General features: G+C 46.3%; 3 protein-coding genes across 3 annotated transcripts; 2 read left to right on the top strand and 1 right to left on the bottom strand.

The window, feature by feature from the left end:
- Window positions 1–1,968: 1,968 nt before the first annotated feature.
- LOC131282507 (probable 3-hydroxyisobutyrate dehydrogenase, mitochondrial) lies at window positions 1,969–4,314 on the top strand. The gene is made up of 3 exons (XM_058311989.1): window positions 1,969–2,267; window positions 3,194–3,433; window positions 3,507–4,314. The coding sequence occupies exons 1-3, from the start codon at window positions 2,100–2,102 to the stop codon at window positions 4,089–4,091; spliced, it is 993 nt and encodes a 330-aa protein (XP_058167972.1). The 5' UTR covers window positions 1,969–2,099; the 3' UTR covers window positions 4,092–4,314.
- On the bottom strand, window positions 4,252–5,772 carry LOC131282506 (programmed cell death protein 2). The gene is made up of 5 exons (XM_058311987.1): window positions 5,567–5,772; window positions 5,395–5,498; window positions 5,232–5,313; window positions 4,938–5,171; window positions 4,252–4,871 (listed from the first exon to the last, which is right to left on the bottom strand). Exons 1-5 carry the CDS (start codon window positions 5,744–5,746, stop codon window positions 4,413–4,415), a joined length of 1,059 nt encoding a protein of 352 aa, XP_058167970.1. The 5' UTR covers window positions 5,747–5,772; the 3' UTR covers window positions 4,252–4,412.
- Window positions 5,773–8,525: 2,753 nt separating this feature from the next.
- Window positions 8,526–25,312, top strand: LOC131281488 (uncharacterized). The gene is made up of 2 exons (XM_058310823.1): window positions 8,526–8,965; window positions 24,928–25,312. The coding sequence occupies exons 1-2, from the start codon at window positions 8,963–8,965 to the stop codon at window positions 25,138–25,140; spliced, it is 216 nt and encodes a 71-aa protein (XP_058166806.1). The 5' UTR covers window positions 8,526–8,962; the 3' UTR covers window positions 25,141–25,312.
- The last annotated feature ends 159 nt before the right edge of the window (window positions 25,313–25,471 follow it).

The raw sequence follows: 25,471 nt of genomic DNA, 5'->3' as shown, positions 1-25,471 counted from the left end.
GAGTAGTCTATATTGTTTTAATTTTATTATCGTCCTTCTCGTTTATCGCATTTTTTTTCTCCACCAACGGCTTGTAATGACTTGTGATTGCAGAGATTTCTCTGCGTATACAGCCTGTTTATCACAATGGCGCCAGCGAGCCAATGGCGGGGATAGCGCCGCTGGGCGGGATACCTTCGCCGACCGGATGCTACAGAGTGTAAACACGGCGAGAAGAACTCTAGGGTATCAGGTGAGCAAATATTGCACCGCTAACGTATAAATGTGCAGTGGTAAGATTCACAGGGAAGCTCCAGATTTGGCTGTCTGTACGCTGATTTAGTTTTCATTTCATGTTTTTTTATAAAGCGTGCTCAATTTAAAAATTGGCCTAAATTTGAATTAAAAACAACACTTTGAATGACAGAGTTTTGTTCTTGGAAAACTTACCTGCATTCAGGTAATCCAATAAATCAACTAATTTGGAAAGTGGACTAAATAGCTTCAGAATACCCTGTTTGGCTAGAAGACGTACGCTCTGTGAATTGACTAATTATCGCCCAACGGTTGAATGAACATTGGGGATGTGCCACGTCATAAATACGACTGGCCCACGCATTCTTTGATGCATTATTTTTAAAACGGTCATAGTATATACTGAAATTTAAAAGATATCTCTCAGATGACTTTAGAACCATAGTAAGCTACTATCCTTTGCCATAACGTTACGATCAGAAAAAGATTAAAAATGCCACGCCGAGATTCACGCCAGAAAACGGTTTCACCTACATTGAATAAATCGCCAACACCTGATTCGAAAAAAGAGCCAACTTCTAGCCCTAATGTAGCACCAAGCGGAACTTCATCCGTAAGCGAACCCCAAACGAAAGCGAATACACCAGTAGGATCCGGATTTTTATCCCAAATGGCAGCTACTGCCGGTGGGGTTGCGATTGGGTCAGTTATGGGGCGTGCGCTTGGAGGACTATTCGAGGGAACGGAAACGAAGGATGAGAAAAGTAACGTCAACCCCGTTGAGCCGAAAGTGGCTAGTGCAACCAGCTCCACGCAACCGGCTAAACACGCTGCCTCGGATGAATGCGAGTGGGAAATTAAGCGGTTCGTAGCATGTGTTCTGGATGTGCCAGCCGATATGAAGCCCTGCGAAGGATTCATGGAGGCGATGCGGCAGTGCAAAAAATCATCCAAGCCTGAGTTTCTCTATGAGTCATAGCGGTGAAAAGTGAATAATCTTCAATCATAAAATCCACATCTAGTTCAGAAACTCTCATATTTGTGTTAGCAAATCTATTTGGTGGAGGTTCCATGGCAAATAAATAGTTCTGAAATATTATTAGAAGCAGATTCATTGATATTTTTCATTTTTAAACTATTTTCTGATGAATCATGGTAAAAAATCATATTCACAAAACTAATCTGCACACGAGGCCCAACAAGTTTACTGATGAAAGCTGGCGTCGTTTAAAAGTTGCTTCTACATTGGAGTTACCGGAATGTATGCAATCGTAGTTACACCTTTAAGTTTGTGTCGGTCGCATACGTAAGGTCGTGATCTACTGCGGCTTTTAAAAATCGAAACCTTTTTTTGCAATTAAACACCATAACTCCGTTTAAATAATTTACGCAATGTATGGTACCCCTTCTCGACTGTATAGTAAAGTGGGCGGTGCGGACTTGATAAACTTTATAATTTTACAGGCATCGTCTAGATGGAATAAGCCAAGCATCTCCTTTCTGATTTCGATCACACGATTTAGTAGTCTGTAAGAAAACTATTGTTCCGAAACGGCTTCACCGCAAACGAAAACATTGCCCCATCAAGCTGGTTCCCCAATTAAGCCGGTTTCTATGCGCTCCTTCGGTAGTGTGCGTACATGCTTCCATCAACTTCCTGCGCATACTTTGTAATCGTGCACAGCAGTGTTGGGGACAGCTCCCCAAACAGGCGATACGACTGTTCCGTTCGACGCGACCGCAGTATCGTGCAAAAAAGCGTCCCGTCCGGATCGTTCTCGCGATCAGTCCGTTCAATTATTTGCCCGTCAAAGTGCCCGTGATCTGCTTTTGACACCTTTTTGATCATAGATCTTGGAGTGAAAATGGCTTTCCGTGTTCTATCTCGCGCCGGTAGCCTGCAGCAGCAGCAGCACCAGATGAAGCTGCTCTCCGACTTGCTGAGCCGCTCGTTCAGCAGTGGCCCCAAAAACGTTGGCTTCATCGGACTCGGCAATATGGGCGGCCCGATGGCAAGCAACCTGATGGCGAAGGTAGGTGATGCGTACGGGTCGAATTACATTCGATGTGGAGCTGGGGTTACGTAAAACGTGGTGAACCCAGGTTTAACGGCACAAATACTCACGTGTTCATTCCGTCGTCACGGATTTTTTGACCGTCAAAAGCGACCGCATCGTACCATTTCCATCACCAACACAAGCGCTGATTCGCGCATAGCGCCAGCCGATATGTGGTGTGATATTCCGAACACCGCCGACGACATGCGGAATTGCTGCAACTGATAAGATAAGCCAATGTCAAATTGATAAAAATGCCACCCCGTCTCATCGCAATACCAGCATGTCGATGTGGAGGCACGTCAATCGATAAACCCGGTTGCCTTTACACACGCCTTCTTTCGGCGGCTTTCCGGCTTACACGTCGCGTTAGAGACATATGATCGCGTTAGAAACACATCTTACGTACTATCTCTAGAACCTGCAATGTTACTAATTACTGATAACATGCTCTCCACAAGCAACCCGCTGGTAGAGGCATGGTATCGTTTCGGCAACCGGCACACTTCTATCACGTCATAAATAACGATAAGATCCATGATTTCTTCCTCACTGCCAGTTCTCTCCCTCTTAGAGCCCAAGATCTAATGTGTGCTATTATTAGTCGACCTTGAAAAACGCTTACATTTTCGTCGCGATCGTTCCACGACGGGGCGGGTCGTTTACACTGTGGCGCATGTAATGAAAGTGAAACGGGCCTCAGAAGCCATTTAGCACTTCGTGCTACTGCGCAATTCCGGAATACAAGTTGTGTTCATACCTTTACATTAAATTTGCTATTCCCATTATCAGTTTAGTGAAAGAGAGGAGAATATCTTCGTGCTAGAATAAATATGTACATAGAAAGTATTATTTCAAACTGATCGATTACTTATGTTTTAAAAATGTCTCGCCAAACATAGGGACACAAACTGCACGTATTCGATATCTCGAAGGAAGCGAAGGACTCCCTGCAGGCGAAGGGGGCGGTGCCATACGACAATGTTGCCGAACTGGCAAAGGCGTCCGATTTCGTCGTGACGATGCTGCCGAACAATGACATCGTGGCAAACACATATGACACCATCATCGGGGGTGGCGGCGTGAAGAACCAAACGATCTTCATTGACTCCAGCACGATCGATCCGAATGTAGCCAAGGCGGTAAGTAGCAACGATCGAAAGTAAGCTTGTGGGATTAGCATTTTTCAAACCTGCTGCTCACTTGTATTTGTAGGTCCAGAAGAAGGTGAAAGCTGCCGGAGCGACGTTCGTCGATGCTCCCGTATCCGGTGGTGTCCCCGGGGCCAAGAATGCCACACTGACGTTCATGGTCGGTGGCTCGACCGAGGAGTACCAGGCAGTCAAGGATTTGTTGGAGGGCATGGGAAAGAAGATTACCCACTGCGGCGGGTATGGCATGGGACAGGCGGCCAAGGTTTGCAACAACATGATGCTGGGCATCTCGATGTGCGGTCTGGCGGAATGCATGAACCTGGCCATCCGCCTCGGACTCGACCCCAAAGTGTTCTCCGACATTGTCAACGCTTCGACTGGCCGTAGCTGGGCGTCGGAGGTGAACAACCCCGTCCCCGGTATCATTGCTACTGCACCTGCTGCTAACGGTTATGCTGGTGGTTTCGCTACCGGGCTTATCACGAAGGATCTTGGCATTGCGTCGGCGGTGGCCACCAGCTCCAACTCGCCGATTCCGCTCGGTGCGTTGACCCATCAGATCTACCGCACGCTGATGGCGAAGGGACTGGCCAATAAGGATTTCTCGGTGGTGTACGACTTCATCAAGAACAACGAGAATAAGTGAGTGCGAATGTTGGGGCTCGCACGTGGTGCACGCCTAGCTGAAGGTGCCCGGTTTGGCCTAGTTTGATTCGATGACTGTGCAACATGTTGTCGAACCACATACGTTTCCTAAAACATCGCAAACGTCTTCCAGAGAATGCATTTATGAACGTCAATAAACATACAGCTACGTTTAGATTTTATTTTGAAACAACTTTCGGCTTTTGTGCTTTAGTTTTGAAAATCTAATAACTTGTTTGCCACATATATCCTTTAACATTAAATATTAAAATACCGAACACCATATGTCATTTGTTACTTACCGTGATTCGGTTTTTTGCAATCATGGTTTTGTTATGTTCAAGTTCAACACATCCTGTCGATAGATGAACTCGTCTACATATCCCTCAATATTGCAGCTTCCTTCGCATGTGTAGCATACTAGCGTCCCCCAATCTAGACTGTCGCTGGCCAAACTGTTCAACAGCTGGGGCATTATCTGGAACTCGAACGCCCTCGGACCGGCACACATACCGCAGCTTGGTATCTCCTTCGGTACAACCGGTGACAGCCAGAGCGGATTGCCACGACGCTCGTAGCGCAGAACCTGGTCCGGATCGACCGCAATGCGCGCCTTGAATCTGTTGAACGTTTTGTCCTCCACCTGTTCGCCGGAATACTTATCCAACTCTCCCTCGGGTAGATCGTCAAGCGCACCAACCTTGCCTTCGTTTTTAAGCCTTTCGTACTCTTCCATTTGCCGTTTCTCATTTTCCTCCTCGGAAACTTTGGCTTTAGCCTCCTGAAATGACAATGTATTCCTTTCTTGGGAATCGTTCCATTGTAATAGTGTTGCTAAATAACTTACATATTCTTCAGGCTCTGTTATAATTTCAAATTCTGGCAGCAGTATTGAGCTTGGCTCACGTTGCAGTGTTCGTTCGACAGTTCCCTCCTCGGAGCATACAGTTTTATGACCCCCTTTCCAATCGAGCCGCTGATGGGATGGACCGCAGTAATTCACTGATTTACATCGGGAGCAAAGCTTCGGTCCACGACAGCCACAAACCACGCATAAAGGAACTGGCGATTTTACTGGTGGCTTTGCGGTAAAAGGAAATTGTTATCATATTGTGAGATCAGGTGGGAAGAAACGTATTACCGATTCGTTTGTCTCATCCGGTGGATCATATTCGTAAAACTCGTTCCTTCGCGGTAGTTGGCTTCGCAAAACTTTGATGGTTCTGAAATAAATACGTTCAGAGGGATGTATTAAATTTGACCAAATCTCTTAAAAGGCACACGATGCAATACAAACGATTTACCTTGTTTCCGGCGCAGGGGACTGATTGCATGCTGCGGTGGAGCACACGAAGACATACAATATTCTATGGAAGCTTGCTTCATTTTCCTCGACTGGAGCGTACACCTAGAAGACCAGAATCCATTTCCATTATCCCTTGGTACAGGTTAGATGATAAGCTTGCCGACATTTACCTGACATAGGAATGTAAGCGGTTCCTTGCACTGTTCGCACAGCAGTTCGTCCGGTTTTGGCAATTTAAGTAGCTCCAGCCATGCCGGTTTTCCTCCAACTTTACTGCGGAAAAATTTGTTAGTTAGTAGCCACGGTTCACTCGGTTCCAGAAATCCTAAATCGACCGGTGTCGTTTCCATCGTGTAGGCCGGTTTTTGCTTTCCTGGTGGTGTATGAAAATCTCGCGATACCGCATGTAAACAAAGCAACGTGCATTTGACAGCTACGATTGTCAAGAGCAGTCGTAATCGAAAAATGTAAAAAAGTTTGATAAAAACGTTTCATTCATATTAAATTTGTTTTTTGCCTTCGATAACATTTACTTATCAAGTTTCTTCAGCGTTCGGTAGCGTCCACGCAATGATTCAACTATTTTAATGTTTTATCAGGGCTGTTCCATTCATAACCGGCATTCAATGAATTAAATTGTACCGATAAATGTTGCGCAAAGGTATAGACATTATTTAACCATAATTTATTAAAAGTACTAAATCTTAAAAAGGGTTTTATTGCAAAAATATGAAAAACGAAATTGTATATATTTTGTAACATCGGCAGCGCAGTTTTTTCTCCAAGATTAATTTTCAATCGATGCCACAGTCTATCAAAACCCTTTCCGGGTATGCCAAGCAATCGCAAAACTGACTTTGAGAGCCTCCCGTGAGCACGTGGATTGTATTTGCGTGCAATGTAAATTTAGCTTAAATTAGATACCAAGGCCTTAAACGGAGAGATGGAATTGGTTGGAGCAAGTCGGTAGTCATCAGTTAAATACCGAATCAGTTCTTTAGATGAGGAATTAACAAGTTATTTCATGTAAATCGTAACAGTTTGTTTTGCAACGCTCGTAGCGATTTGTTTGAGACTCACAATTTGCACAATTTCGTATGGCCAAGGCATCTTTATGACATTCAACTACAATATGACATTCAAGTTGCCCTGTTTGACAGTAGAGTGGTACGAAACGTACTGCGCATAACCTGCGGATTCTGCTGGACGTCGTGTTCGTTCGTTCAGCAGATTCGACCGACGGTCCGCTGCGAAATCTGTGATTCGTAGCAGTACCAGCACACCTTCACTATGATGAATTTTTTTACCCTTTTCGTTCATTGTATCGATGAAAAAACTCTGATCTATGATGCTACGATAGTCGGCTGCACGGAATAAACAATCAAATATTTACGATTCGTATCGTGCCTGTTTTGCTGTGACAGAAATACAATGCAAGGAAGAAAAATAAGAACCTTCAAAACCAGATTGAAAATCGCACGAAATGCACTTTAATCCCGCTTGACCGTATGTAACTACACGGACACAAGCAGAAACCAAGCGCAGTACAAACCATTCAAACTCGTCAACCCCGCATCGTAAATTGAGGCATTCGGTCTTTTAAGCCAAACCTTGCAGATTGGGTACGGTTATGGAATAGGGGATTTCATGTCCACCATATTGCTTGAACTCAAGTGTCAAATATTGTTTATAAACAAAGGGAAAACGACGAGCACTGACGACAATTTTCCCTTTTCTGGAGGACCCATCTTTACTCATCGGATTTGGAAGATCCTTCAACGTGTACGCAAACACCTGACCAATAGCAATATGCAACGCGGGATCTTTGGTCAACTTCAGTAGCCTAAGAAACCGAGACAGCACCTTCCGGAAGTAGTACTCCCGATCGCCGACGGCCAGATAACCGTGGCAGTGAGCAGCATCCTTGCCCATCTGCCTTCGTGTGTGCTCAAATTATGCAAAATTTTACTTAAAACAGACACAATTACCACAACCGCTTCTTCTTCTTTCGCTATGCGAGTCGGGGTATATCCTCCTACGCTAAGTCGAACGTTTGTTCCCTTACTCGTAATCAGAGGCGTACCGACTCTGTCCGAACTCCTATGAAGGGGCTCGTCCTTTAGGACCGGCTAATAATAGCCATATGTCCACCCGCCGGCCACGGGAGGGATAATTCCTTCCGTTGTCAGGACACAAGAACTCGTGGTCCGCTTGATTGACTCAAACAGAACGAGATGTGCGGCAGCTAGGATTTTTCTGACCTGAGCTCCAGCTCGGGGTGACCACGCGGTCGTGCCGTAACCTTACTTTTCCGCTAACCCTTTCAGGAAACTTGTGCACTGCTAACATCCGCTCTGATGCACTACCGAACTGGAACTGTACCACAACCGCAATAGCACTCCCCAACACAACGGTCGTTCTAAAAGCAAACAACATTAACCGAACTGTCAAAGGTTTCTTGTCAACGATTTGTCAAAATGCTCTACAGTTTTTGACCAGAGTATTACATTAGACCATGCCCGATTCTGCCAACACTAATCCGTAGCAGTCTAGCACACCGCACGGCAGAGGAGGGTCAGAAATATGCTCCCAGAAGGAAAGGACAAAGAAAGTGTGGCATGCCGTTTTTCTTCGCTAACGCTTCTCTAGCGCCTCTGTGTCGTTAAGCGACTGAAGTTCCGCAAATTTGTGTCGAATATTGCAAGCGTTGAAGTGGCGAAGGTCTGCCCTTTGTATTCGCGAGTGTGTCGCGTGGAACCGTTTTTATTTCTTTTCAACAAACCCGAGATGAATTGAAGTGAATCCCTGAAGGTGGATGAAATGATCGGCCGATTGAAGAATTAACGGCTTCTAGTACGTTTATCATGAAGTTTTTAAGGTGATGTGAACAAAAGAGTGGCTAAAACAAAGTCGTAGGAAAGTCTATCTGCCGTAACCGAAAAGGTTGAGGGAAAAAAATTGCGAGCGATTTCGTTACATTCGTTCCTACGATTTTTTTCTTCTCTCCGCCGCTGCAGTCGCGGCGGTGTGTGGCGGCGGGTGTGCGCTTGACGTTTATCTCTTCTCCCTGCCCCGCGAGTGTCGAACGGTGTTCGCGATTTGGAGGCCCAGCAGTGTGAGTGGTTTTTTTGTTCGTTCGCTTTGCTGTCGCGAAAAGTAGTTTGCCGTGGAATCGCCAGGGGTGATGTGTGCGAGCGTGTACGTGTGAATGTTCGCGCATATGGCAGCTGGTCGTGTGCTGTGTGAAGCGAAGAAGAAGCAGCAGAAGCAGCAGCGGCAGCAGCAGCAGCAGCAGGAAATCTACCGACATCGAACCACATCATGCTAGGGGTGCGGAAGGTGTAGAGAAAGTGAACGACGAGTGTAGAATCGCGGAGCCTCTCCACAACTACATCGAACACGCGAGGTGACAGTTGCTGCTTCGACTACTACGGATACAGGCCTGTGGTGGACGATGGGATCTTGAGCGAGGACGAGCATCATAGAGGCAGAGGAAAGAGGATGCGCACACAATGTTTCATCTGGCAACAAAGTAGTTGATCGACGCGATTGGCAATTGACAAAAGATGGTAATTAAAATTAGTGTACTTCGTTCTTTCAAATGCCATATTTGCATGGGGAGATGGATCGATCTCCCATGGGGGAGAAAGATCGATGAATGATCTGCCAAGCGTGTAAATCGGGTTCCCCCTTACTCTGCTGCATGATGATCACACTGGCACTGGCGCTGGACGGCATGGCAACAGTGTGAGCGTTTGGGGGCAGCATTTGCATTCGCTATTATGTATGCACAACGGGAAATGTGAGTGGTGAGGATCGGTTGCTTTTTTTTCTAATTTAATTTGCTTGATGATAAAAATTGCCAGCCCAACACACACCGCCCTTCCCTTTGCGCTGCCGGATGGCAAGATAGTGCCGGAGAGCGTTACATTTGGCAAGGTAGAAGGATAGGGAAGGGGGCTGAGTGTTGATGGTTGCGGGAAAAGAAGGGGGGCAATATGAGAGATCATTTTAATTTGCCTGCTAGATCGCGCGGTGGCTTCCACACGCCGCCCGTGAGTGGGAGGCAATGTGAATAAATTTGGGCTGATGAAAAGAAAAAAAAGGCAACGACCATCTAAGACGCTGGAGTTAGAGCAAAGACGTGTGGACGTGCCAGCAGCTCCTCGCGAAGAAGATCGAAGTAGCTGTGTGTGCGTCGCGGCTTTTGGTGTGTAAGTAAGCTGCTGCTGCCGTTGCTGCTGCTGCTGCTGCTCGTGCTGCTGGATTGGATTCAGGTTGCGAAAGCGTTGCATGAAAAATGAGAGTTCGCTGGCTGGCAGGCTGGTTCCATTGACAATGTATGACCGGTTGGCGATGGTGGGATTCGATGTAAAAAAGATGTGCACGAAAAGGATGAGAATAAGTGGAGCATACACCCGGAAAAGAGACGCATGCACGCGAGATATGTATGTAACGTCAAACTTGCTTCGCACCGTGCTCGGACACACTTTTTTTTATGTACTTGCGCCCCATCGCTATGGGTATCCTTTTCAGTCCTTCTTCGCGCACGCATACTCATCTCTCCGTCGGACTCCATTTGGAATTGCTCGCTGGAAGCATGGGGAGGGATGTGGGGACTGCCAGCCGAGCACTGATGTTGACTGAATGAGCAGAGATGGGTTTTTGACATTTCCATCGACTCTCACTCACCTTGGAAAGATTTGCTGCTGGATGGCTTTGGCTACATGCTGGCTGGATGTACTATACGATGCCGGTTTGGCCGACTTGGGTATGCTAGATGTAGATAATACTAGGCGGCTTGATTTTTTAATTACTTGATTCGATTGAAGTTATTCAGCATTGCTGACCTACGCATTTGCGTTGCTAGAATGTTTTCATTGTTACAAAAACAGACGGTAGAAGTAGCTAAATGGGAGATGGCAAATTGAGTGCAACTTTTATCGGGGTGAATATGTTTTGGAAATTGATGCTGAGATTGGCAGAATACATTGCTAGGCCATCGGAACAGGTCTGGTCTGGGTCACCACACAGCGGTCTAGTGACTGCTTTTTTGTATTTCCTCTAACTTGACTGCCTTTGGTAACAACGTCGTGGTGTGGTTGTGGCCACTTCCTCAAAGGTGCGCTGCGGAAGTTGCCTTCGCGATCATCGCTTATTCCACACACGCTCGCGCACGCGTGTCCACGTCTAGCACACACACACGCGTTGCTGGTCGGGAAGAGAATGATCGCGATGCCGGTTAGCGGCCCGCGGTGTGCACAATTGGTGACGTGTGTATGGTGGGGGAGTGGGGTGGCCCACAGTGTGCTATGTCGCGCGTGTGTTTCTCTATGTATGTGCGCGTCTGTATGATCGGAAATCTAGCCGGGATCGAATTTGTCAGGGTATCCGTCAAGGAAGATGAAGGTGGTGGTCCCTGTTGGCTTGTGGAAACATTTTGTGGGCAAGGTAAAGTGTGTTGGAAGGAACCACCAACTTGCCACGGGCTTATCGTACACAGACACGCTCGGCCCGCGGAATACGTGAAAATGGTTTTACGTATGCACGCGAGCGAGTAGTCTAACAACCTCACCAAATACACTGCGTTGTTAGAGGGACGCGAGAAGAGCCATGCTCACGAAATTCAACTCACACAGCAACCCGTGGACACACGATGTCACGAAATGCGATGGACAATTGTATGAACACTACCCGAACAGCAATGGCGAAAGTCAATCAAACGCTTAGGTGCTTTCAGAAGATTCCGAATTCTATCGATTGGTACTTGACTGAACCGTTCCCCTGGTGTTTGAGGGTGTTTCAATATCTTAGAACATATATAATCCAATGTCCATATTATACAACCGGGTGCTATTTGGGACCTATGACCGAAGGTGGCCGGCGGCCTATGCAAACTATCCTCTTCTCCAACGACCAACGTTAACAGTGATAATTATACCGAATCGTTGCTCCTTAGGGTCACTGGATGCTCAACTTGTCAAACGCAATCATCAATCAAGCGGGAGTAGCACTATTCTGTGGTATACTGGACCCCTTAAATTTGTCATCCATCAACTACGAAACCTGAGCCTTAGATCGTTGTGATATGTTTCTAAGTGGTAAGAAACACTAAGGAATTTGACGACCCAATGTGCCTAAAAACGCTGTATGTAGTGTCACTTGGACAAGCCATGCTTAGGTTAAACTTTAAATGTTCAATAATATGCTCTCTGAGTAAGAATACGATCCCAAGATTAGGCCATGTATTGTCCAAGAGTAACCACTTTATGAGACCATACAAGTGTTGACGATACTTCCAAAGTCTCCGGAATCGATCACTATACAACATTTGTCGAAAGAAGCCTAGATTTACCATCAACGGGACATTATCTTGATCTTAGTAGACCTCTTTAGAACTATTTTGAAAATCGGGTCAAATTTCCAGCATATATCGAATCGATCGATGAGCTATGGAAGACTATGCGGCAGTACAGCTTTCCCAAGAAGCTGGGTCGGCTGCTAGAGGCCACAATTTAGAGGGTGCTGTGTAAGGTGAGAATTTCGAACATGCTGTCGGATCCGTTCGAATCTCACCGGGGTCTGAGGCAAGGTGATGGACTCTCCTGCCTTCTATTCAACATCGCTCTGGAAGGTGTCATGAGGAGCGCGGGCTTCGACATGATTTTCACCCGCTCTCTCCAATTCCTCGGCTTCGCGGATGACATCGACATCATCGGGCGGAACACAAGGACGGTGTGCGAGGCGTACACCCGACTGAAACGCGAGGCCGCAAGGATTGGATTGATGATCAATGCGACGAAAACAAAGTACCTGCTCGTCGGAGGCTCTGACAGTGACAGAGCCAGGCTGGGGAGCAGTGTATCAGTAGACGGCGACGAACTCGAGGTAGTAGAGGAGTTTTGCTACCTTGGCACTGTCGTAACTCCGGACAACAACGTAAGCTGCGAAATCCGGAGGCGCATTGTTCAGGGGAATCGTGCCTACTATGGGCTCCACAAACTCCTGAGGTCCAGATGGCTTCTCCCACGCACTAAGTGTGCCATATACCGCACGCTGATTAGACCGGTCGTCCTTTATGGGCACGAATCTTGGACTCTGCTCACGGAGGACGCTAACGCTCTCGCAGTCTTCGAGCGGCGCGTGCTCCGGTCTATCTTTGGCGGCGTGTATGAGCAGGGCGTGTGGAGGAGAAGGATAAACCACGAGCTAGCTGAGCTGTATGGCGAGCCGGACATCCTGACGGTGGCGAAGGCCGGCAGGATTCGTTGGTTGGAGCATGTCATGAGGATGCCGGACTCATGCCCCATCAAGAAGGTGCTCACCAGCGACCCGCCCGGCACGAGACGACGAGGAGCTCAGCGAGCTCGGTGGATGGACCAAGTGGAGCAGAACCTGCGAGACATCGGATGCGACCGGGGTTGGAGGGCTGCAGCCATGGACCGAGCTACTTGGAGAACGATTGGTGACCAGGCCATGTCAGTACGACGTGCTCAACTGTGAGCGGGCCATTGAAGAAGAAAATCGAAAGAAAAAACTGGTAGAAATTATGCCTTGGCACCTGTAGGCTATTATTGAGGCAAGTGGCATTGATTGCAACATATTTGCACATCATGTACGGATGGCACATCATCAATACTCATCATGTACGGATACTTTTTTGTCATCGGTTTTGAGAGTTTTTTGGGTTTCTTTAGAACAAAGTGACCTACAAGTAACTTTTCCGAAATGTTCAGTACTCATTGGAAAGAATAGAAGTTTATCTACGATATGTCGTTTAAATGGTTGTCGTAGGTCACGTAGTCGCTGAGATAACTAGGCTTAAAGTTAAAATTGGTGACTGTACGGATACTTTTTTGTCAGACTGTATGTTTGGCACAATTAGCTTGGTAAGTGATTCGATGATAATAGGCATCGCTGTCGGAGCAAGTCTCATTTTATGAACTACCCAAATTTAAATGAAGTATGATCAGTAGCTAAGCGGGAGGATAAAGCGTCTTCGCCTGGGTGCAACCTGGCGCCCGGAAAGAGTTACCGCGGGAGAGATTCTTGTCCGGGACAGGTAGCTAGCGAATAATAGTAACGATACTAAAGCAGTGTCTTCTACTTTGGCTTGAAAGAAGTCACGTAAGTTGATCCCCACACTTTGGGCTTTGGTGCAATAGACTTGAAAATATGCAACGACGATTCACTAGGTTAGCTATCCGTTCATTGTAGTGGGAAGATCCTGATTCCTCAATCAAGATCAATAACGATAGCATAGCAGTAGAAATAGCTGTTGCAGGTGATGCCTGCCTGCAAACTCTTCAATAAGGTGCTAAAGAGGGCCATCTGAGATTCAAAACGAGAAACTTCGGGGAACATCTTCTATAAGTCTATCCTGATCCTGGCATACGCTGATGATATTGACAGTATTGGTAGAACACTCTTCTATGAAGCAGAAAGATACCAAAGGATTGAGCAAGCGGCTAATAACCTCGGATTGCAGAATAACGTGGAAAAACCAAGATGATGTTGGGCAACTATTGCCGAAACCAAGACCCAAGAACCAAGAAGGCAGTCGAAGCTAGGAACAACCGGACATTTAGAGTTCCAGTGCTTACATACGTCTCCGAGACATCAAATCTGTCGGAATCTGACGAATCCCTCTTAGCTGTTGTAGAGAGAAAGATGCTCAGGGTGGTTTTGGCTGTGTGTAACAGGAACAATGGAGGACCCGATATAATGACGCGCTATACAAGTTGTACGAAGTTCTCATCGCCGTGAAGCGAATCTGCCTTTTTAGGCTGTCTCGAGCAGCAGAGCAGGCATAGTAGGCCTCGAATTTAGATGGAAGTATGGCGTAGATGACACCACCAGAAAAGCCGGGATACGGAAATGGACCAGTCAGTTTGGCAAGCGACCGGGAGCAATTTCGGAAGGAGCTCTGTCGGGCCAAGATCGCTCAGTGGTTGTAGCGCCGGCTAAGTAAATTACATGATTGATGTGAGACGGTAGGTCAAATCCTACGTAATTAAATTGGGACGACTACTCAAACGGAACTAGTTTTTCGAGTACTGCTGGTTCAAATTTAAGAGTTTTCAAGATCTTACTAAAAATACTAAGAAAGTATGGGCAGGCTTTGGTGCAGCAGTTTAGCAGCATACTGTCCAATTCTTTGAAAAGGGAAAGAAAAGTGATGCAATTAAATTCATATGTAGGGGAGATCTCGATAAGCTAGTATAAAAATGGCTCTATTCGATTGTAAGTTAGTATTGCTTTTACACAGTTGCTATTAGCGTTTGACTGTAGTAACACCGCTAGGTGAAGCATGCATCCGTCTATGCGCACTTATCTGCCCCCATAATACACATATGCAAAGCAAAAGGGGTTCGAAAAATACAGCCAGCCAGCAGCAGCAGCAGCAGCAGAAGCGGCAGCATTAGCAGCAGTAGTCGCCATCATATGAGCCTACGGTACAGCAGAAGTGGCCGCATTTGTGGGCGCAGAGCATGCGATGGGGTGATGCGAAAGGAGTGCGCGAGCAGCAGCATCAGCAGCAGAGAGAAAAAGAGAGGGTGAGAGTGAGTGTGTGTGTGTGTTCTTCGTCATCGCGCTAGCTAGCAGCGAGAAAAGCATAGCGGATGATGAGAAGATCAGCGAAGTTTGTGGAACGTTGCCAGAAGACTAGTTGGTTGAACAGAGTGCGAAAGCAGCAGCAAAGGCAGCAGTTGGAGCGAGTCCGAAGACGCCGCACAGAACGGGATCTTGGTACAAAGCGGTGGATGAAGGGACGCGATGATACGGCCTGGTGTGGCGGCTGCGAGGAGGTGTAGTGGACCGATTTGTCCTTGAGGAAGGAACAAATACACACATACACGCACACACAGCGGCTCTGTTGCGCTTCGCTTTTTACTGCTGCTACCGGCCGCGAGTGGCACGCTTGCCAGCTCGTTGGTTTAGTTTCGCTGGTCGACTAGTTGGCTGCTCCGTGGAGAGCTGGTTTGCCTGTGTCGAGTCGCGTTTTCTAATGGCCTGAGGGTGATGGAAACACTTTTTCGTGTTAGATGAATGTGTATGCGCAAACGGGACGCAAGTAGGACCTTCCCCCGCGTATGGTATATACCGGCAAACTATATGCTAGACGTGTGTTCCTCTTCCGTTGATGCTGATTTTTTTTTCTTAAATCGCCAATACCTCACCCATTCTCGACGACCGCTCTCTACGCGACGAAATTAACGACGACGCCAACTTTGGACGAATGATGGATACGCGGGATGACGAAGAACGAATGGGTTTTTGGTTGCCTTTTTTTATCCATGGGGCACCCAAGAGGCACGACGCACAATACACGCCGGTGGAAAGCGAAGTTTCCTGGCCAGCGTGTGTGTGTGTGTACCGTACGTAAAATATTCTAATATTTTTTAGAACGCCATTCCGCGACGTGCTCGATATGAAGAGAGGACGCTTCTTGCTCGAATGATTTGTATTCTTCTTCCACTTCCCGAACAGCGGGCCGGTATGTTGCCTGTGGCGTTTTGTTTTCCCTTCCACCACTTCGGACGATGCTTCCATACCCTTAAACGTGTGTATGTGTGCGTGTATGTGTGCGTGTCCAGAGTGGTGGTGCGTTCGTTGCATAATTTGTGCTACCGGTCACAGTCGATGGATTCATGTGTCCGATGGTGGTGTCAGGATTGGCCGGCTGGTGTGTGGTACCTTTTGGGTGGTGACTGCTTGACACACAGCAACAGACAACGCAACCCCCCTTTTCCCAATGCCCCTTCCCTCCAATGGTTAACAAACCCGTCATTTTTTTTTTCTCCAACGAGCACAACTAACACCCGGCGAAAACTATCGCGAACCCCTGAAACGGGCCGTGGTTTGTCAAGGTGTCTCTGCAAGCAGGAAGGAGGAGGGGGTTTATCGAGGGGGAAGGGTCATAAATGTTGCATAGAAACCGATTGTTGATCGGTAGGCACTTGTGTGTTCTCTCGCCCATAGGCCTCTCTTCTTTTTCTATTGCTCTTCAAAGACGCTTGCACTCTCTCTCTCGCGCGCGGTACAAATGGTATCTCCCATACACAGACACATCAGTATAAACGCCCAAACTAACACCGATGTGCTGCATGTGTCCGGACACTCTTTGTCCAGTGTGAACCGGATTTTTTGGCAGCAAAAAATTGGAAACGCTTTGCTTAAAATAAGATCTAACGCGAGATTTCTGTTGGAGGAAGAGAACATATTGGTAGTCGGTAGTATAAATTACACAAAATGACTGATTGTCGGAAGAAGAAAAGTCTACTATTTCTTAGGGGGCATCACAATATAATTTTGCGAACACTGTGAAAGGCAGTGTAAATTATATTTTCAATTTCTTTGTTACCATAGATTTGTTAGGAAAACTAAATGTATAATACGCACCCCCTTCTCGCGCAAGCACATGAGAATTCACGTTGACAATAGGGCAGTCAAAGGTTTGTACATTAAACCTCAAGGTCGTTTCTTTTCTGTCCTGCTGCTTGCTGATGTGTGCGGGTGCCGATAGAGTTTGTCCTCCCCCCACGGAACGCACCCTTCCATGTCGTCCGTGCTTTGTTGAAAACCCTTCTTTCCAGCTTTTGGGGGAATCAATTTTCTAATGCCTTAAACTCATCGTTGACACATGAACAACAATCTTCTCTGCCTGTTTCATTGGACGTAAGTTATTTTTTTAAATTCTCTTAGGCCGACATTGGAAATCATCTGCCACGAATAGGGACCACGTATTATGTGACGAATAAAAGAAGCTTGGGAAAAGTTGCTACCAAGTACTTTAACGAGTGGGATTTAACGGGGAGGCATGTGAAATGGGCTGGAAGTAAATCATATCCTAATACCCTCCGATGGGGAGGGGGTTAGGGGAAAGCGAAAGCAAGTAAGTGTCATTGAGGAGGCATTAGATTGCACGGGAAACAGGGTGGCTCGTTGCTGGCGTGTTCCGAAACACACAAAGAAGTGTGACACTGTCAGGCGAAGGAAGACGAAAAACTAAAAGAAATTACTTCAGCAAAGCCCCCCCTCCCCCCCATTCCCTAGCCGCTCCCACCGAGTGGCATCTGACAGATCCTTCCAACGCTGCTTTCCCTGTGTGCTGTACCAACATCCTTTCCGGCCCGGAGTGAATATGCCGGTAAAAATCGGGTCAACGCCATTCGGAATTTTCTCCTGTGCCGCTGTCAAATGCTTACAGCGCTCTCAGTGGTCCGACGGCCCCGGATCGCAATCTCTTTTCGTCTCCCACTTTCTCCCGGCCTACTGTAAAAGAAGAATTTTTCCTATTTCTATCCATTGTGCTCTCTTTCACCTCTAACTGCGGGGGGGAGGCAGATTTAGCTCTCTTTTCTAATCCTCCCAGCGCGGTATAGGATTTCCGGTTGTTTCGCTCCCCCATCCGAGGTGGCACTTCCTTTTTTCGCTTTCCACAAAGGGGTGAACCGAGGGCAGCTTTTCTTTCAGCTGTGCTTGGCTGGTGTAGGTGGAGGGTAGGGGGATGAGTTGGGAGAAATGGTGGATTTCTCATTCATGCCTTTTTTGACAACCTGTAATGTGCCGTGGAGTGTTCGGTGCGCGGGAGTAGGGAAAGGAGGAGACTTGTGCGCGTGCGCATTGGAACACCGTGCATAGAAGATGCGCTCTTCTTGCGCTACTTTCTCTCGCCACTTTCTTCCTAAGGGAATCGGAGAGCGAGATGGGAAGAGAGTGCGCGAGAGATGGAGCAGAGTTTCCCGTGCGTCGTATGTGTGCTGGCGTGTGTCTGTTTCTTTTAATTCAGAAAATGATAGGGTTATGCTGAGGACAGGAATCGAAAATTTCCTTTTTCTTGCACATGGACGAACCAATTGGATCATAGCAAAGCAGATCTAGTGCCTCATTTGAAGATAGATCGCAGGGGAAGGTATCATCACCCCCTCCCAACCCCAATGGAACCAGTTATCCCTAAAAGTGCACCACGGCGGGACCGGCACTCACTTTCACTTCCGGCAGGTGTCCACGGGTGGCAGGAAAAGTCTTTCTTTCTCATTCTCTTCCCTACGGTTCCTCTCGTACTTTAGTGCCAAATCTCTTTCTCTCCTTTCCGGACCTTGAAAAGCGTTTTCTCAAACCGCCACCCCGCACACCCTACCCCACCGCTAATACCCGAAAATTATTCTCCTATCTATCACTCTTCTCCCCCCCCCCCCCCTCCCTTCCAAATGCTTTCTATCACTTACACGTGCCAATGTTACTCAATCTGGGCAAGTCACATGGTGGTGGTGCATGATAATGTGCGGGGGGTCAGTGGCCCCGCCGGTCGGTGGTGGGTGAAATTTTGAAAATAATTTTAACGATGCTTCTTTGTCCGAAACTAACAGTCGCATCACTTTCCAAAGTAAACGTTGAAACTGATGTCAGGTCCGGGGGCAATCTGGTAAAATTAAACAACGGTCGGCTGAAACGACCTTCAGATAAGGGGCATTCGCCTGGTTGGGTCTTTTTCTACACGCGCGATTTTTTAGCATTTTGGTTGCCACATTGTTAATCACATTACTATCATATTTATAATCATCTGTAAAATCTATCAAATCACCCTATTATCAGCCATTGGCGATTTTTCTTTCAAGTGACGTACAAAGCAAATATCGGTGAAGAATAAAGAGCGACCTAGGCATAAAGACCCGTAAAAGACTTTGTCAGGAGCAAAGGATAGCAAAACGAGATATCGCGAGTGTTAACAAACGATTATTTCCTAGCTTCCAAGGACTAGTTCAACCCTCAAATGACAGAGAAACTTTGTTGCTGATTAACAGTAAGAAACGGGATTTTCAGGTTACATACAAACGTGCTTGAATTGATCGTTTTCCTGCTAGCAAAGGTAATCGTAATGATTTTCTCAGTCCAGAAACTGTTTGGATGGAAATTTAATCTTGTAAATCGAAGAGAAAGAGTTACGAAAATGATCTGACATGGCATACGCTTGGTATGTGTAGGTTTGTTTGCGAGCATAGCAATGTGCTAAAATTTTTGTTGAATAATTTTCCACCCTCGTAAATGGATATAATATATTTGAGTCACTTCTTTATACATTGTGTTGTGTGCGTGTCTATTAAGGCAATAAATCGTTAACGAACAAACTTCGGCTGGGAATTCCAGGCTTTTCCCAGAGTATTTTCTATTTATCTTTAAATGTGTCTTTGCATTCGTAAAACCCAAAAAAAATCTTTTTAAGCCCTCATCAATGTGCTTGAAAGTTTGAACAGCTTGCACAGGCCGCCAATAAGAACACGGGGGTACGGGTGCTTCGTCACCAGCGAGAAGACTTTTCTTGCTTTACAAAAGTAGCAAATATTCCACCTTTACGGTTCTTTTCATTTTTATTATTACCTAATGCGTATTAGGATCACACCAGGACAACTGGTATGCCTATATTTAGCATATTGGTTGTATTTTTCATTATAATTGATCGTCTGCAAGTTGTCTCCACGCTTCGATTCTTCTCGATGTCTCGATTTGATTGATCCTCGGGCACCTGACTCGTATTAGAAGGTTGGTGCGAATTACGGTTCCGTTAATCAATCGGTCGTGAATTTTTTTGTCTTTGTTTGCTGGACGCCTATTCGTCAAAGCAGTTTTGGGTTGGTACAGAAAGAAGTTTTGTTCTTCAAAATAAAGTTATCAACATAGAAGAAATTAGATTTACTATCTTATTTCATACACATCTTTCAAGTTAACAGATCCCTGGTAAAGCCAACGATCTCCACCACACCACACACCCCCCTCCCGTTGTTTCTGCAATGTTGGCCCACTCAATCAACACTATCTGGCCCGCCCCCAAAATCATGTTTGTCTAGCCCTGCTATTAGTGCCTCCCGCCACTCAGCACCACCCAGACCACCCCTCGGGCCTTTGCTTTAGATCTTCATACCACAAACTGTCACGATAAAATTCCTTGCTGTCCCGTTTCATTATCGCTCCTGTATTTGCAGATGATATGGTGATGATGATGACGATAGCATTGCGATGGGTGTGAAAAGCCAATTTTTCGACTTCGATAATCAATAATGTAAAATCTATCAAGGTGCTTGCTTTGGGGGGCCCACCTTGCTTGCTGCCGGCCTGTGGCGGCCATGCAAATGTGCATTTGCGAAGGTGAAGAAGAAGGGGAGTGCCATTCGTCATGCGCCTTCCGGCCGGTAACCTGCCCCATCGCTCCCCCCAACCCTTTTCCGTGACACACCAGATTCCCCCCCATGTGTGTTGCTTTTTATTGACCGCTAATTTTGTCGGCCTGGTGCTATGTATTTACACACGCCGTGTAGTAAAAAGCAGAGCCCCATGGTTTTGGAGGCAAAAAATCGCACACTTTAAATTACCCGTCCCGCCCGGGCCCGGGTTTCCTCCATCGGCCAAGAGGGTTTGCAGTGCGCTTTTTCCTAAGGTTAGCCGATGCCGTGGGGCTACCATGCGTGAAGAATAAAGATGACGGACGGTGACGGCGACGGTAGCTATATTTCGATACGAAGTGGCCACGCTAAACGATCTGACGGAAGCGATCCGAAACGGATCTGTTTGAATTAAAATTAGGTCGATCGATACCATTTCGTGCGGGACCGGGTGTATTCTTTCTTTTTTGCAAGCTGATCATCTGCTATGGAATGATATCCCGGACCAGGTAAAGATACATAATGTAACATTTTCTCTAGTGGCACGATCAACTAGAATCAACGCGAGTAAATGGGAAAACCTTCAATAGTAATGGGTTTCTGAATGAATGACTACTGACTGTGCGCAGTTGGCCCAGTTCCGGCTTAGTCGAATAAAAAAAGTCGAGTTGAAAAAATAATCTTTTTCCTTCGACTCGTTGCCATTTTCTAATCACGCTTCCGCGGCGTCTGAACCTCTCGCATACTGATTCAAGATTCTCCGTGCGTGTCTGGCCATTTTTTTGCTTCGTTTTTCCTTGCCCATTGCAGTAGCTGATTATTTTCATTGCAAATAATAGGAGAAAATGAAACTAAAAAAAAGGCATCTACATACAGCGTCTTCGTCGTCGCCGTCGCCTTCACCGTCGTCGCGGTGATAAGAAGTCGCATTGAAATGATTTTTTTTTGTATTTTTATTATTTTTATGTCGTCCCGATTACTGGCCGGTTTGCGTGAGCCGGGACTCAATAAAGGTTTTTTTTTCTTGCGTTTTAATTTTGCTCTCCCCTCCACGGCGCGGGGTTGCAGAGATGGCAATTCTGTCTTTTAATCGCATTACGCTTGCGCCGAAGGGCGAAGGGAGGGAAGGTCTCGTGTCAATGTAGGGAGGATGGGGAAAAGCTTTCTCAGACGTCAGCAGATCGACGAAGCCTTCCTCTCGGCCTAAGGGGGGGAATGTGAATATATATTATTTTTTGTTAATGCGTTTTAAATGTTTGCCAAGAACCACGCGAACGACGACAAAGTGTGTATGCTTCCTGTTCCAGGTTTTGGGTGGCTTTCGGCCTTTCGTGACCTCTCCCCCCTCCCTCTCCTTTGATCGTGATCAGACACGCGGCAGGGTAAGAAGAGATTAGCGGGCCAAATGTCAAGGTAATTGACGGTGGGTTTATACTTTGTTTGAAGCGGACGGCCGAGAATAAGTTTAATGTTTGAAAATGGCCATTCCTTTGGCGGCGCAGATCGCGGTGTAGAAACATTGATGATGCTTTATGCGAGCAGGCTGCGTGCGGTATGAATAATTGCAATTTTTGTTTTGCCCCTCTACATTGTACCGATTCAAGTCGATGCTTTTCCTCTGTACGATCGTTTAAAGGTTTCTACCTTCCGGTGTTGTTGCAGCCCGGCTTTTTAGCCGTCATCGTTCAGAAAGAGGCTCCCTTAGGTCTGCATCGAAACGACTACCATCTGATAAACGACCCAAAATCTGAACAAACCTGCAACCGAGGTGTGAGGATGGTCGAGGAAGAAAAGTGGCTCGATGTAAGATTGATGGTACAAGATAGCGAAGCTCGCTGTGAGCGTGAGGGATCGGGTTTGATCATCGTAACATGCTCGTCTTATCAAGGCACCGTTAACACACGCTCTCGCACAAACCTTCCACACACATACGTACCGGCGATTCTGTGAGACCAAGGGGCGCGCAGGGTCTATTCCTGTCGAGGTTCTGGTCTTATCTTTAGCACAGCAAAGATGGAAAAAAGAAAGCGAAGAAGACGACCAACCCAACCAGCACTTTCCAGTCTGTCTGGAATAATGAGCCTGATATCGGAACAATTAAAAAAATTTATAGGATCAAAATTGTAGTCACAATTGCGATCGTAGATGTGTGTGTGTGTGCGTTTTGGGAGGGGAGGGCAGGGAGGTAGTGATAGCTCTTATCAGACCGCCCAGTATAAGAAAGTGTCATGGTTTGATTGTGCACGTGTGGAAGAAGGAACAGTGCTGAACGGAACAATGTAGCGTATTGTAAATTTTATTTTATTTTTATATTTATTTTACTTTTTATTTTTGTTCCCTTCATTGATTCCTGCAGACAAATGCGACATGAATGAGACCATTTGTACCATTTTTACGTTGTATTCTCGAGCTTGCTGTGGGCTACAACTCCAAGCGTGAGTTTTTATTTTCCCTTTCGAAAAATCGGCGGTTGTTTGTCAGATTTCTTCACTCCCACCACTAGTTTTCTTACAAAAACCGTACAGCAAAACGTCTGTTCCCGGGTGCAAGCATGGGATTTTTATTAGCCTCAACTTTTGGAGGAAAAGAACGAATGGAATTGCGTCGTTTTTCGGTCTTCGGAAACGCGACGAACGTACCGAAAATGATGTGCCTCAAAATGTTTATATATATATACATATATCTCTCACTCACAATAATTGCGTCTTTGCGTTTTGTGCACGTTCTTAGCCAGCCAGCGGGCTGAGATGTGATACCTTAGCCGATGTAGCCGAGATATTGGCCAGAACGCGACAAAGCGGAGCGTGTGAGGCGAGAAAGTTCTACATCGATACCATACAATGGTGTCGTTCTGCGACTTCCCCTATCGGGGAAGGTGTGTTCACCAGATGTTTGCCATCGTGAAGATGTGTGGCGATGAAATTCTTGCGTTTGGAGTTGTTGACTCAAGCCAAATGGTAATAAGATTTATAATTCTTGGGCATAAAAGTCGATGTGTGATTTTTGAAGCATGAAAAGCTAACTACTGATCAGTTCGGGATCGTTATGAAACAAATGTTCATCCTTCACTGTAACAACCGCTGTGGGAGTTTGTATTATAAGTGGGATATTAGATACAGATATGCGGCCGATACGAGTAAAGCATCGAATGTATACAAACGGGCGCATCTCGTAGATGTTCAACATTGGTAACGTGTCTCTTTCTCAAACAGTTGTTGTATTTTATATGTTGTATCCATATACATATAAAATTGCCCTTTAAGGATAAAACCAGACTTCCAGTCGCTTGGAAAAGATTGGGGGAAAAGGAAGGTTGTTTAGTGCGTAGGAAGAGAGTTGTTTATGTGCATCGCGAATTATCGTACGTTCCCGAAATGCAATCAAGTGTGCAATGCATAATAATTATTGCGTGCATCAATTGAGCAGGAAAACAGGCTATGTACAGCTTGTGCGACGAGAAAGATCATACGATATTAGATGACTGTGTGTGGGTATGAAGATATGCACGGGGACGCGGGTTTCCTTCGTTCAACCAGAGGGGACAGATGAACACCATTGATGATGAAGTCGTTCGCCAACGAGTGTGGGGGCACCTTGTTTTCAGGATACGCGGAAAAGTCGGCTTCTCTCTGTGCACCGTGGTGAAGAGACGCACACCGTGTAAGAGGCAGCTTTTTCGGGGGTGGGAAAAGAAGACGCCAACAGGAAAAAGTGGTGTGTGGGGAGGAGGTGGTCGGTCGGAGATCGGCTTGATGAATGCGGTGTGCGGTACGGTTCTACTCTGGGATAGATCGAGTTGCTGCTGCCCGAGCAGTGAATCGCTGCCGCGTGAGTGTTGTGTATAATTTATCGTTTCCAGTTCGATGCGGTTCCGAATAAATAAAACTCGCGCCTATGGTTCCCCATTCGAAAGCAAATATTCTTCGAGACGCCGCCGCCTGCATTCCAACACATATACACACAACTCTCGTAGAAACGGAAGGCTAGACCGTGATTTGTGAACTTTTTTTCCTTCATTTTAAGTTTTTTTTATAAATAAATGAACGCGTCATTCACGTTTTGCGACCGTCAGTGATAATAATCATTTGCTCGTTTTTTACTTTTATAAGGTGTTATTTGTTTTTCCTAATTAGATTAGCAACAATGTTCCGTGAAATATTTTTTTTTAAATAAACGATTGAACCTATTGTAAACACGGAAATGTTATGTTTAACGCATTTGTACAAAATTAGCAAGGTGTAACATTACAACCAGAATGTTTTGGGAATTTGATTTGCTTTTCTTTTGAAACTTTCCTACAATTAGTGGAGTTTAGTGGACAACATTGTACCGTAGCTAATCGTCTTCTTTTTCCTTTCTTTTCGCCGCAGCAATGCTTTGTCAGCTTCGCAGAGATCGATCGCAGCCTCGCTACTACCTATCCAGCAGGTAATCGCTTCCAGAGCAGCAGCAGCAGCAGCAGCAGCTTTGATTCGGCTTCCCCTGCCTACTACAACCACTACAGCAGTAGCAGCACCAGTAGCAGCACCAGCAGCAGCAGCACGGCTCACTACGATGATGCATCGGAAAAAGCGAAAGTGTAGGCTTACTTCTTGAATCACACCAACATCTTCTGTGCCTTATCTCATTTGCGAAACGCAAACCTACAAAGAAGAAGACGACGAAGCAGTAGAAGTAGAAGCAGACAACATCCTCCCCATGGTTGATAGAATCGAGCCGCCAAACGCGCTCGCCGGACCACCACCCCAAACCCGTTCGTAGCAGAAAGTGTCGTGGAGCGAGGAGGATCATCCATCTACAAATCAAAAAGCATAGTAGCCGTGACTCCAGCGGCGTACAAAATTAAAGGGTTAATTACGCACATACCACACACTCACACGTACAAACAGGAAAAAAGGGACAGCAGTAAAACGA

Source organism: Anopheles ziemanni, chromosome 2, assembly GCF_943734765.1.
Source record: "Anopheles ziemanni chromosome 2, idAnoZiCoDA_A2_x.2, whole genome shotgun sequence".
NCBI classification, from domain to species: Eukaryota; Metazoa; Arthropoda; class Insecta; order Diptera; family Culicidae; genus Anopheles; species Anopheles ziemanni.
The sequence above is the reverse complement of the archived record's forward strand: the minus strand, read 5'-3'. Positions and strand labels throughout refer to the sequence as shown.

Bases quoted from the DNA above. Each gene is read 5' to 3' on its own strand.
- LOC131282507 (XM_058311989.1), top strand. From the start codon at position 2,100: ATGGCTTTCCGTGTTCTATCTCGCGCCGGTAGCCTGCAGCAGCAGCAG. The intron at 2,268-3,193 runs GTAGGTGATGCG...CGCCAAACATAG, and splicing joins CAAGCAACCTGATGGCGAAG to GGACACAAACTGCACGTATT. The intron at 3,434-3,506 runs GTAAGTAGCAAC...TTGTATTTGTAG, and splicing joins ATCCGAATGTAGCCAAGGCG to GTCCAGAAGAAGGTGAAAGC.
- LOC131282506 (XM_058311987.1), bottom strand. From the start codon at position 5,746: ATGGAAACGACACCGGTCGATTTAGGATTTCTGGAACCGAGTGAACCG. The intron at 5,314-5,394 runs GTAAATCGTTTG...TATTTATTTCAG, and splicing joins TCCCCTGCGCCGGAAACAAG to AACCATCAAAGTTTTGCGAA. The intron at 4,872-4,937 runs GTAAGTTATTTA...TTGTCATTTCAG, and splicing joins TAACAGAGCCTGAAGAATAT to GAGGCTAAAGCCAAAGTTTC.